This window comes from Camelus dromedarius, chromosome 7 (assembly GCF_036321535.1).
Source record: "Camelus dromedarius isolate mCamDro1 chromosome 7, mCamDro1.pat, whole genome shotgun sequence".
In the NCBI taxonomy this organism is placed as follows: domain Eukaryota; kingdom Metazoa; phylum Chordata; class Mammalia; order Artiodactyla; family Camelidae; genus Camelus; species Camelus dromedarius.
In genome coordinates this window covers 34,385,535-34,398,932 of record NC_087442.1, presented here as the reverse complement: position 1 = coordinate 34,398,932, position 13,398 = coordinate 34,385,535, and the positions used below count along the sequence as shown (strand labels likewise).

Here is a 13,398-nt window from a genome sequence, read left to right as displayed (position 1 = left end):
CTGTGCTCTCAACCACCATGTGATACTATACTGTTCACTCTCTGCTGGCGAGTTTGCCAGTATGAGCTTGCTTGTGCTCCATTAGCACAAATCATTTCCATAAAATGTTCCGCTTTGAAGGTGGGCCTTTATATCTCTGGGCTCAGTGGCTTCCCACACCATCTAGAAGCATCACCATATTCAAGACTTTAACAAGAGAGAGGCAATATGGTGTCAGACGAAACTGTTTTCAAAGTCATCAGAGACCTAAGTCCTGGAGTCAAACATAACAATTCAAATCCCAGCTTTATCACTTACCTTGTGTGAGAGCTTGCAGACAGCCAACCTCTGTATGATTACTCTTCTGTAAAACGTGGGTGACAGTAGTGCTTCTGGCCTAGAACAAAGTCAAAGATACAGACATCTCATGGACGATTCTTCATTCAACACCTCCCTCTGAGGAGCATCCTAGCCCAACCGCCCTAAGGGGAGAGTGAGAACAGCAAGAGCAACTGCGCCTAAGGCACGGAGGGTGCCCTGTCTCAGGACAAATGTGTACATACAAGACCCAGAAGGGGAAACATCACATGGAGCCAGTCCTCAGCTCCCTTCAGACAGCGCTGATAACAAGCAAACCACAGATGTGAAACAGCCTGATTTCAGGCCAGTTCAGATGTGACTGGCCGAACTGCCCTGACCTGACTCAGAGGGTGAATCCACCCATGTCCAGTGCTCAGAAGCACCCCTGCGAGCTCTGACTCAAACATTTCTCCTTCGTGACTTTATTCTTTTTCTGTGTTAAACACCTTTTAATGAACTCCCTCTGCCTCTGATCTTGTGGAGTGGATGCAGCCACAATTGACTTTGCTTCTAATTACTATTCACTTCATTTGCCAGATGTTTGCCTCTGAATGCCACAGCCATAAGATATGCAGGGAGAAGAAGGAGGGGTTCCTACTTCCAGTGCAACTGAGATTGGCATAGGGGCAGGGTAACTCCAGTCTGAACCTCCGTCAAACTCCAGCCATGTTCTGTGCTTTCCTTGTGTTTATGATTGATCAGTTCTGCATACTTCCAAGTCACTAATATTAAAGGAAGGTCAAGTTAATTTACAATGTTGTGTTGTTTCATGTGTATAGCAAAGGGATTCAGTTATATGTATACATATATGTATGTATATATATATATATATTCTTTTTTAGCTTATTTTCCATTATAGGTTAGTATAAGATACTGAATAGTTCCCTGTGCTATACAGTAGAAAGTTACTGTTTATCTATTTTATGTATAGTAGTTAATATCTGCAAATCCTAAACTCCCAATTTATCCCCCCCCTTTCCTCTAACACAACTTTGTAAATCAACTATACTTCAGTAAAAACTAAATAATTTTTTTAAAATGTAAAAGAAGGTCAACATTTCCACATGATCTGGCTAATGCTAGTTTTTTCCCTCTCCTGCTCTTAACACATGGGGGTAGTTGCTTCTGAAGACTATTCCCTTAGAGGTGATTTCAACCTCCTACAGAAACAAAGGATCCTAGGAATTACCTCCTCAGAGAGTAATCTCCAATACAGTTTATTGTTGTCCGTGATTGACAGGAAAACTCACAGTAGTTAACCCCAAACTGGGGGTGACTCATGCCTTCTCTCAGTCAGGATGACCTTTCAACATTCCTGAAAAGCAGATGAGGAAATATTTCCCAAAGGACCACATTCTAGAACCTCATGAGTTTGACGTATTGGATTATTCCACAATTTTCTTTCACAAGATTCTGGAACACATTGCACCAATGAAGTACACCACCCCCACCAACATCAGTTTTCCACAGCTTCACGTGTGCTCTGCATATATCTGATTACTTAGATCCAAGTTATGGAATTTAGGAAAGTGGAAAACGATATAAATTTGGAAGTGAAAGTGTGATCCTCTACTCCAGTAGTTTTAAAGATTTTTAATCTATACATTCCTTTGCTCAAATAAAATGCTATGTGGAAGTTCAATTAAAAAAAGAAAAAAGGAAGAAGCACTTCAACTGACACAGGGTGGCTGTGGTTCCAGTGATGGTGGAGATCAGAATTCCTGCTCAGTCAGCACTCCCTCCCTGCAATCACAGCCCCTCTCCCCACACCAGACAAGCTCTAAAGAATGCCTAGAGTTCCATGGAGCACAGTTTGGAAATTCTTGATCTAATCAGCTCTCTATTCAATTATAATTCCCCAAACATTTGTTGAGCATCTCCTACAACTGCTGACACTGCTCAGTGCTTTACTCCCAGCCCACCGTTTACCAAGTGGGTCGACTTGGTGTAGAATGACTTAACCTTAGTATTCATCTGTAAAATGGTGAGCACATCTGACTCAGGGTGTTCCAAGTATTCAAGGAGATCATGTCTGCACCGTGCTGGATCTCATGGTAGCTATTTGAAGACTTCTCCATCATCTCTTCCTCTCTTGCCTCAAGCCCATGATGTTGAGTGAAAGAAAGATCAGTTTCTATGCATAGTGCCACTCAGGAGGAGGCTGTGCTTTGAAAAAATATTTTAATGTGCTGCTGTTTCAGAATTTGCCACTTCATGCCCTTTGGGTTGGACAATGAATGCTTCAAAAATTACAGGCTTCTGGAATTGCCACTGATGCTGCAGAAAAGCTTTTTAGCATTTAGAATCTTCTACCTGCTCTCTAAACTTGGCTATGTGAGAATAAGCCTGATGTCATGAGTCAGTTCTGCAGCATTTTCTCCCATAATTTAAGAGGCACATAAATATAAATAAAAGAAGATGGTAATTCACACACACATACTCCATTATTGCTTAATGAGACTCAACTGTGGACATGTACACTTCTTCCATTACAAGGCAATTTTAATTCTTTATATATTTAATCATGTCTGAAATAGATGAAATGGTTGAATTACTATCAATTTCTTTTTTTAAAGAAACTAGAGATAGGTAACAGGTGGATGTGTTGGGCTGTGTTTCAGTCTGGAACAGTTGCTGTTTTCTTTTCAGTTATTCTAAATTTATTGCCATGACTGAAGATAAAACTCTACAAAGGAGATTTCCCCTTCTCTCTGCGTGGAGAAGATGAGTGATATTTTCATGTTGCTCCTTTTCATGTTTCTCATGATTGACTGATGAGGATTTCATTTGCCATTTTTTTTTCTCCAGTTCCCATCAGTTTGAAATAGACATTGAAAGATGCCCCCTAGGTATATCATAATTGTTTCCCATCAACCTTTTTTTCGCCTTCAGGTTTCTGTGCATGTCCTTATTAAATAAATGTTTGTAAAAGTAACCTTACCATTCTGATTTTCCACTGTGACTTTACCAGATAGATTCTTCATCATTTATTATTCTCTACCAAACATGCCTCAAGCCTTTTATTTGAATCCAGTGATGCTTGCTCAGGGGAAAAATAAATGAACCTACTACTAAGAGAAGCTTTAAAGGGATTTGGCTTTACTTGGTGCATGATTTCTTCTTTGTGTTTTTCAAGAGGAAGGAACAACCTGTTCTGAAGGGAATTACCAGCTAGATTTTAATTTGCACCTCTTCCCAGAGTGCCTGAAATTCACACATCCTCACCCAAGTTTTCTGAGCCATATTTCAAAGGCTTGGCTTTAAAAAAAAAAAAAATCCTTCACTTGCATTTTCTTTTCTGCATCTATTGTCTGACCTAAATGACATGGAACAATATCTTAAGTGGCTGTACTCTCGGGTTCACTTCACAACGGAGTACATTTAGCATCCAGTCCAGTGACATTTGAGAACTTCTTTCATATTGATCTTCAATTTGGGATCATGCAGAAACAGTACAAAGGGGTTCATTCCAGCCCATTCCAGGAAATTGGCTCCTAGCATAAATGGGCAACAAAATACCTGTTTACAGTAAATGCATATTTTATGAATAGTTCATAAACACTGTCGAAGTAGAGAGACTGAAAAACATTCTGATAAAAAAACATCTGTTCATCCAAGAGAATTCCCCCTCACCCTTCTATATTTCCCTCTGAGGATTGTTCTGAGAACCAGATTAATTTACTTCTTGATTGTCAGGCAATTTTCTCACAGCAAACCTGTGAGCCAGACTAAATTCCAGGTTTCAAGGGTTCCCAAGTAAGGACTCTGCACTCAAAATAAAGAAGCAGTTTGTTAGCTCTTTCTCTTGCAGTCTGCTCCACTAAGTCTTATTGGTAGTGCTGTGCTTGTTGAAAAGATGGGTAAAAGTCAATCTGGGTGTCCCTTTTAAAAAAGCTACCTAGATGTCTGCTTGTTTGGCAGATCATACTGCAGTGAGGCTGTGTAGTCCATTATGAAACTTGGAGGTGAGATGTTTTCCTATGATGGAGTGAATATTTTAATGGGCTCACATTTCTGGAATTTGTTCTTTTTTTCCTCATAATAGAAACAAATGTTGATAAATAGCTCTGACTACCTTTAGGACTTTCTACTAATATGCTATGGTACTGAAAGGACACCAGTGGGATGGAGTGTACATTAACATAATTAGGTTCATTCCTTCATGCAGCAAATTATGTTAAGTGCATACTGTGTACTAGGCACTGCATGAAATACTGGGAGACTAAGGGTGCACAAGAAAAATTTTTTCTTTAGGGATTTCTCAGTAAAAGGGAGACCAACAAGTGAGTCAACAGTGACCCAAGGGAGTGCAGAATATTTTGTGAGAGCTATGAATTGTTGATCTGGGAGCAGAGCAGAAGCAACTAACAGCCTGGGAGTAGGGTCTCGGAAAGGACTGCCAACACATCACTTACCAAGATAAATAAGAATTGCACAAGCCACCGGGGATAACAAGTTTTGAGATAATATAAACTAGAATGTGATAAAAGAAATTGGAAATACACGGGAGTTAGAGTTGTGAGATGAGACTGTAGAGGGAGGCAAGTGGCATTTCATGAAAAGGCACCAATGTGATTTAAAGCCTTTAGGAATTAGCCTCGCAGCTCTGGGGAGCCACTAGGGGTTGTTTCTTCCCCATTCTCCTCTCTCTCTCTCTCTCACTCTTTCTCCCTTTCTCTCAGATACAATAAAAAACACATCATTAAAAGGTACTGGTACATTTTTCAATGATCCATATACCCATAAAACCCAATACAATCACAATAATGAACATATTCATCACCCCCAAAATCTCCTCCTGCCCCTTTTTAAAGTTTCCTCATTGTAGATTTGTCTGCATTTTGTAGAAATTTATATAAAAGAAATTATAAACAACCCAATAAAAAATGGACAAAAGACCTAAATAGACATTTCTCCAAAGAAGACATATAGATGGCCAATAGACGCATGAAAAGACACTCAACATTACTAATTATTAGAGAAATGCAAATCAAAACTACAATAACATATCAACTCACACCAATCAGAATGGCCAACATTCAAAAGTCCACAAACAATAAATGCTGGAGAGGGTGTGGAGAAAAGGGAACCCTCCTACGCTGTTGGTGGGAATGTAATTTGGTACAGCAACTATGGAAAACAGTATGGAGAGTCCTTAAAAAACTAAAAATAGAGTTGCCATATGATCCAGCAACCCCACTCCTGGGCATACATCTGGCGAATACTCTAATTCTAAAAGATACATGCACCCCAGTGTTCATAGCAGCACTATTTACAATAGCCAAGACATGGAAGCAACCTAAATGTCCATGGAAAGATGACTGGATAAAGATGTAGTATATACATACAGTGGAATACTACTCTGCCATAAAAAAGAATGAGATAATGCCATTTGCAGCAAGATGGATGAACCTACAGGTTATCATACTAAGTGAAGGAAGTCAAACAGAAAGACAAATATCATATGATATAATTTATATGTGGAATCTAAAAAAAAGACACAAATGAACTTACTTAAAAAACAGAAAAAGACTCATAGACATAGAAAACAAACTTATGATTACCAAAGGGGAAAGCATAGGGAGAGGGATAAATTAGGAGTTTGGGATTAGCATATACAAACTACTATATATAAAATAGATAAACAACAAGGTCCTACTGTATATCATAGGGAACTACATTCAGTATCTTATAATAACCTATCATGAAAAAGACTATGAAAAAGAACAGATGTATATGTATAACTAAATCACTATGCTCTACACCAGAAACTAACACAACATTGTAAATCAACTATACTTCAGTTAAAAAAAAGATAGAGTATGTACTTTTTTATGTCTAGATTTTCACTCAGCATAATTATTTTTATATTCATTCTATTGTATAATATTCTATTGTATGAATATGTCACAGTTTGTTTATCCATTTACCTACTTATGGCATTTATGTTGTTTTGGTTTGTTGCTATTATAAATAAAGCTGCTATGAATATTTTTCACAAGTATTTATGTGCAAATATGGTTTCATTTCCGGTAAGTAAATACCTAGGAATGAAATAGATAGACAATATGATAGGTGTTTAGTTTTAAGGAAATATCAATCTGTTTTTCCAAAGTGTTTTCTTTTATGTTTTCTCCAGCAATGTGTGAGAGTTGCAGTTGACTCATATCCCTACCAACACTTGGTATAAATACATTTTAAATTTTAACTGTTTTAGTGGATATGTAGTGGTATATCACTTTGCTTTTAATTTGCATTTCCCTAATTAATATGTTGAACATCTTTTCCTTCATATTTTTGCCATTGACATACCATCTTTGGTAAAATTTTTGCTCATTTGCTTGTCTTTATTATTGATTTTAGAGAGTTCTTATTATATTGTGGATACAAGTCTTACATCAAAAATGCAATTTGCTTCCAGCTTGTGACTTTTCATTTTCTTAACAGAATCTATTAAAGAGTAGAATTTCTTAATTCTGAGTACAATTTATTAATATTTTTTTATGGATTATGCTCTTGGTGTTGTATCTAAGAAGTCTGCATAAACCAAGGTCACAAAAATGTTCTGCTATATTTCTTTAGGAAGTTTGAGATGTTTTGGTTTAATATTTAAGCAATGACTGATTTTTAGCTAGTTTTTATATTAGGGACTTTTATCAGGTTAGAGAAGTTCCCTTTTTTTTTTCAAATTGGCTGGGAGTTCTTATGAGGAATAGACATTAGATTTTGTCAGATGTTTTTCTTTGCATCTATTAAGATAGTCATTTTTTTCCCTCCTTTTGTTTGTTGATGTGGTGAAATACATTGACTTTCAAATGTTAAACCAGCATTAAACATATAAGAGGAACCCAACTTGATTATGATGTATTAGACTTTTTATATATGGTTGAATTTGATTTGCTAAAATATTAAATTTTTGCATCTATGTTTGTGAGAGATTTTGGTTTATAATTTTCTTATAATATCTTTGTCTAGTTTTGATATCAGGGTCATGTTGTTCTCTTAGAATAAATTTGAAAATATTCCCTCTTCTTCAATTCTCTGTATAAATTTGGTATTATTTCTTCCTTAAAATTCGGTAGCCATCACAACCAAGGCCATCTAGACCTGAATTTTCCTAGTGGGAGGTTTTAAAATTTGAAATTCAATCTCCCTGACATTTTTAGGGTTATCCAGATTATTTCATTCTTCTCAAGTAAGCTTTGGAAGTTTTATGTCTTTCAAGGAACTGGTTCATTTTATCCAGGTTACTGAATTTTTTGTGTACTTTTGTTTATACTATTTCTTTTTATCTTTAATATCTGTAGAATATGTAAGAATGTCACCTCTTTAATTTGTGATAAAACTGTTTACTCTCTTTTTCTTCATTATTCTGGTTAAAACTATAAATTTTATTGATTTTTTTCCAAAGAGAAAGCTTTTAGTTTTACTGATTTATTTTATTTATTTTCTATTGATTTCTTCTCATTTCCTTTCTTCTGTTTACTATCTAGTCAGTTTGGTCTTCTTTTCTAGTTTCTTAAGGTTGACACTGAGTTTACTAATTCAAAATTATCTTCTTTCTAGTGCAGCCATTTAATGCTGTAAATTCCTCTCTATTGTTTTAGCGTCATTTAAAAAATGTTATGTTGTATTTTCATTTTAATTTGTTGAAAAATCTTTAAAATTTCTCTCAATTTCTCCTTTGACCCCAGAGTTACTCTGAATGTATTGTTTAGTTTTCAAATATTTGGGGTGTTTTTTGTTTTGTTTAGATATTATTCCACTATTGCTTTCTAGTCTAATTTTGGTTTGAAAATATATTTTGCTTGGTTTGAACAATTTTGACTTTATTAAGATTTGTTTTATGCCCTGTAATACAGTCTATCGTAGTACATTTTCTTTGTCTTCATGAAAGGAATGTATATTTGCTATTGTGTGATGAAGAAGTCTGTAAATGTCAATTTGCTTAGGTTGATTGATAGTGCTGTTTTACTCATTTTATCCTTACTGACTTTCTATCTACTTGTTCTGTCAGTTAATTGAGAGAGGGATGTTAAAACATCAGACTTACTGTGGATTTGTGTTGGTCTATTTCTCTTTGTAGTTGTCTTGGTTGATGTTTCATGCATTTTGAAGCTCTGTTATCAGTTGCAAATGTTGAAGTTTCTTAGGTCCTTTTGATGAATTGATTCTTTTGTCCCTATGAAATAATAACCCTTTTTATACCTGGTTGTATTTTTTTGTATAAAATTCACATTGTCTGATATTATTTAATGACTCTAGCTTTCTTTTGAATTGTGTTAGCTTGACATATCTTTTCCTTTTCTTATACTTTTAATTGTACCTTTATATTTAAAGGAGGTTTGCTGTAGTTAGTCTGTAGTTGAATCTTGCTTTTTCATTCTGACTAATGATCTCTGACTTATTTGGGGTTTTATAATGTATCTGTAATGTGACTACTGATGTGATTGGGTTTAAATCTACCATTTTGCTGTTATTTTCTATTTTTCCCATATGTCTTTGTTCTCTTTTCATTATTTTCTTCCTTCTTTTGAATTGTGTATTTTATGATTCCATTTAATCTCCTTTATTTATACTTAAAAGATAAGAACAACTTGTTTTTTCTGTTAGTGGTTGCCTTGGGTTTATTATATACATCTTCAAAATATCATAGTCTAATTTTGGGCAACATACCATTCACATATAATGTAAGAATTTTATAATAGTTTACTCCCATTTCTTCCCTTCTGGTCTTTTTGTTGTTGTGCTATAAATTATGTCTACTCTGTTTTAATGTCCCTTAACATTTGGTTATTTTCTCTTCATGGGTCATTTACATTTTAAAGAAAAATGATTATGTTATATTTGCCCACATATTTACCATTTCTGGTGCTCTTTCTTTCTTTCTGCAGATCCAGATTTCCATCCAGTATCACTTTCCTCCTGCTTGAAACATTTCTTTTAATTTTTATTTTTGTAGTGTAGGTTCCCTAGTTAGTTAGGAACTTTTATATATCTAAAAAAAAAATCTTTATTTTACCTTAATTTCTGAAATACATTTCCACTGGCTAAAGAATTCTAGATTGGTAGATTTTTTTGTTTTTCATTCTCTGCTTTAAAGATGTTGTTACATGCTATTCTGGTTAGTATTATTTCTGATAAAGAATCTGTCATTTTCATTTCTCTGCACACAGTGCATTTTCTTCCCCTTCCCGCAACCTGGACTTTTTTTTACATATCTAAGTTTTCCACTGGTTTTAAACAATTTGATTTTTATCTATCTATCCTGATATTGTTTTCTTTATATTTCTTATGCTTAGGGCTTATTAAGCTTGTTTGTTTATTTGTTTTTATTTGTTTGCATTTTCCTCAAATTTGGAAAAATTTAGACCATTATTTTTTCAATTTTTTTTCTGTATGCACCTCCCCCTTCCTTTAGTGATTTCCATTACATGTATGTTGGGCTGTTTGACGTTATTCCATATTTCAGAGATTCTTTGCTCATTTGTTATCACTCATGTTTCTCTATGCTTTATTTTTAATAATTTTCAATTCTGAAGTTTTAGGTTCACTAACCTTTTCTTTTTTTGTCATTAATTTGTTATTGATCCCATTCAGTGTATTTTCATCTCAGACATTGTACATTTTCTCTCTACAGGTTAGATTTAAGTCTTTTTCATATCATCTGTGTTTTTGCTTGTTATATTTAATATTTCCTCCACTTTCTTAAACATACGGAATGTAGTTATAATAATTGTTTTAATTTCCTTGCCTAAAATTTCCATCATCTACATAATGCATTTTTTTCATTCATTGATTTTTCTCTTCAAAGTGGGTTATAGTTTCCTGTTTATTTGCATGTCTGGTAACTTTTTTACTAGATGCCAGGAATCGTAATTTTGCCTTATTGGCTGCTGAGGAATTTTCATTCATAAAAAATGTTCTTAAACTTTGTTCTGGGTCATACTTAGGTTACATGTAAACCACTTAATTGGGACTTGATTTAAATCTTTGTTAAGCAGAGCCAGATTAATGTTTATTCAAAAAGGTTTTTTTTTGGTTTTTTTTGTTTGTTTTTTTTTTTGCCTACTACTGAGGCAAAACTTCTTTCCTACTTTTTTGTAGGATTTTGTAGGAATTTCTGCAAAATTTTGCCTTTCCTGATACTCTGAGAATTATGAGGTGTTCCGTTCTGGCTCATGAGAGCAGTAACTATTCCCAGCTTTATTTGTGCTACAAAGATTTTTTTCCCTCTTATCCTTTCAGAAAAATTTTTCCTTATCCTCTGATAGTTTCTTTCTATGTGTGTGCTGATCAGAACACTGATGAATACTCAAGGGGGTCCCTCTACAGATATCCAGAGTCTTCTCTCTCTGCAGCTCTCTTCTCTGTAGTATTCTATTCTGTAAACTCCAGTCACACTGACCTCCCTAGACTCTCAACTCCATCTACTCCATTCTTTAAGAGCTTCAGATTTTGCTTGAATTTCCCCATCTTGGGTCACAGCCTTCCCAAGCAATAATCAGGCAATCATATGTATTACTTCTTTGATTCCCTATCTCAGGCATAACTCTTCTGTTCTATATGATGTCCAATGTTTTAAAGTGTCTTTTACATATTTTGTTTAGTGTTTTAGCTTTTTCATGCAGGGAACTTAATTAGTTACTTGTCATTCCATCTTAATTCCATTCTGATTGAATACAGAGATCCCACTGTAGGTTTTTAAGAATGGAAGTAACATAATCATTTTTGAATTTGAATGCTAACTGTAGCTCAGTGTAGATTACAGATTTTAGAGGAGAGTTAGTTAAAATAACTTTTATAATAATGCAGAAAAAATCACGTGAATCTGGTTGCTGAGTGTGACAGTTGGAAAATGAAGTAATTGAGAATTTTGTAGACATTTAAAAACAGAGTTTACAAGGACCAAATGGCATAATTGAAAAAAAGTTATGATATAACATTAAATTTTAAAAAGCTGGGCACTAAATAATTTATATTATATATCACTAAGTAAAAAAAAAGAAACCTGCTGTAAAACTATACATTTAGGAAAGAAAAGGAATACCAAAAATACATAGCATTTTATCTATTACATAGTAAAATCATAAGTGATTATATTTCTTGCTGTTTTCCAAATTTTATTTGATAGCATTATTTTGATTACAAGAAAATAAACTTAAAGATTTTTAGAATCAAATAAATAGCATTAGATATTGATTGATATTAGTAAATAAGTTGGAGGGAGATTAGGTTAACTCTCATTTTTACTTTGGGACTTGGATGGATAACTAATCTAAAACACAGTGAAGGTAAAGCAGCTCTATGAGGGGAACACATTGTGTTTATTTTTGAACCTTTTGAATTTCAAGTTTAGAAACTGAGAAACATTGTAGGATGATAGGGCCTGATTAAGAATTTTTGTGTATATCAAGCCACCGTACTCTAAGCTTTTTGAAATCAATCAATGTGTCTGAATTCCTCTAACACAGAGCCTGGTACATAGTAGAAACTCAATAAATATCTGCTAAGTGTATGACAGAGACAATAAGCAATTGAATGAAACTGGAGATTTAATATATACAGAAAATGTCTATCTATCTGGCTATTGTTTCTTGTCCACTTTTTCTCTTTCCTTCCCCATTACACACATTCTCTTTAATAATTTCATGTAGATAAAGAGTAAAAGAATGAAGCTTTTTTCCTAACATTTTATTATGTGTAATTTCAGACACATGGTGAAGTTAAAAGAATTTTACAGTGATCACACATATGTCCATCATTAAATGGATTTTTACTATTCTAGCATTGTTTTATTACATTTGCTTTCTCATATATCTGTCTATCTTTCTATCCCTGTATTAATCCTCAGTCCATCTTATTTATTGGTACACATCAAGTAAATTGAAGATATCTGTTCAACTCCTATTAAATTCCCCAGCATAAGTATCTTTTACCTAGAATTCAACAATTTTAATAGTCTTTTTAAGGTAAAATCTACATACAATGAAAAACACATAAGTGTACACTTGCTGCATTTTGGCAAATGCATACATCTGGGTAACCCAAATGCCTATCAAAATACTGAACACTACCATCATCCTGGAAAGTTTTCCCATGCTCCTTTGCAGTCAGTCCCATCTACCACTGTTTCAGAGAAAACTGCTGTTCTGACTTGTTTCCACTACAGATTAGTTTTATCTGTTCTAAATGGGAATGTACATATTGTTTTGTATAAGGATTCTCTCAGCATGTTTTGAGATTTATTTATATTACATATCAGTATTTTTTTTATTGCTGAATAGTATTGCATGATATGACTATTCCACAGTTTATCTGTTCTCCTTTGGAAGGACTTATGGATATTTCCAGAGCCAGGTTATGATGATTGAACTGCTGTGAATATTCCTGTGCAAGTTTCTTGGTGGGCATATATTTTAATGTCTCTTGGGTAAATACCTAGAAGTGGATATATGTATAGGGCATATGTATGTTTGCTTTTATTAAAAAGACTCCAGACCTCTCTCTTCCAAAGTAGTGATGCCATTTTACATTCCCATTAGAAATGGTTGAGTGTTCCAGTTGGTCTACATTTTTCTTGACATTGTCAGACTTTGTCATCTTAATGGATGTGTAGTCATACCTGTTATTTGCATTTCCCTGATAATCAGTGATGTCAAGCACCTTTTCAGGTGCTCATTGGCTATTTGTATAATCTTTTGTGAAGTGTCTGTTCAAATATTTTGCCCACTTTTTATGGAGCTGTTTGTATTGTTGGAACTGGGGGGATTCAAAACTAGATAACAAATATTTGACAGGAGAGACAACATTTGGTGTGTTGTATTTCTCCCCAAAGCTAGTTTAGTGTGTTGCACATGAGTGCTCAAAATATTTGCTACTTACTTTAAATATATGCTCCTAAAAAGATAGACATAACCTGGCACTTTAAACTTTGAAAAATACTTCATATCAATAGTGTGCCCACCATTTACCATACTCTGCTCTCCAAAAAGTAAAGAATTTAATTGGCTTACTCTCTCATGGTTTGATAGCATTTCTTTTGTTTTTGTTTTATTT

General features: G+C 34.3%; 1 protein-coding gene across 3 annotated transcripts in view; it reads right to left on the bottom strand.

Moving 5' to 3' along the window:
* IMMP2L (inner mitochondrial membrane peptidase subunit 2) overlaps window positions 1–13,398 on the bottom strand; it is a 929,241-nt gene that overhangs the window by 43,127 nt on the left and 872,716 nt on the right. For all 3 annotated transcript variants that reach the window (XM_064487436.1, XM_064487435.1, XM_031455215.2), the window contains one exon: window positions 298–376. In XM_064487436.1, coding sequence (XP_064343506.1) covers window positions 298–376 — 79 coding nt within the window. The remainder of the gene's footprint in view (window positions 1–297; window positions 377–13,398) is intronic.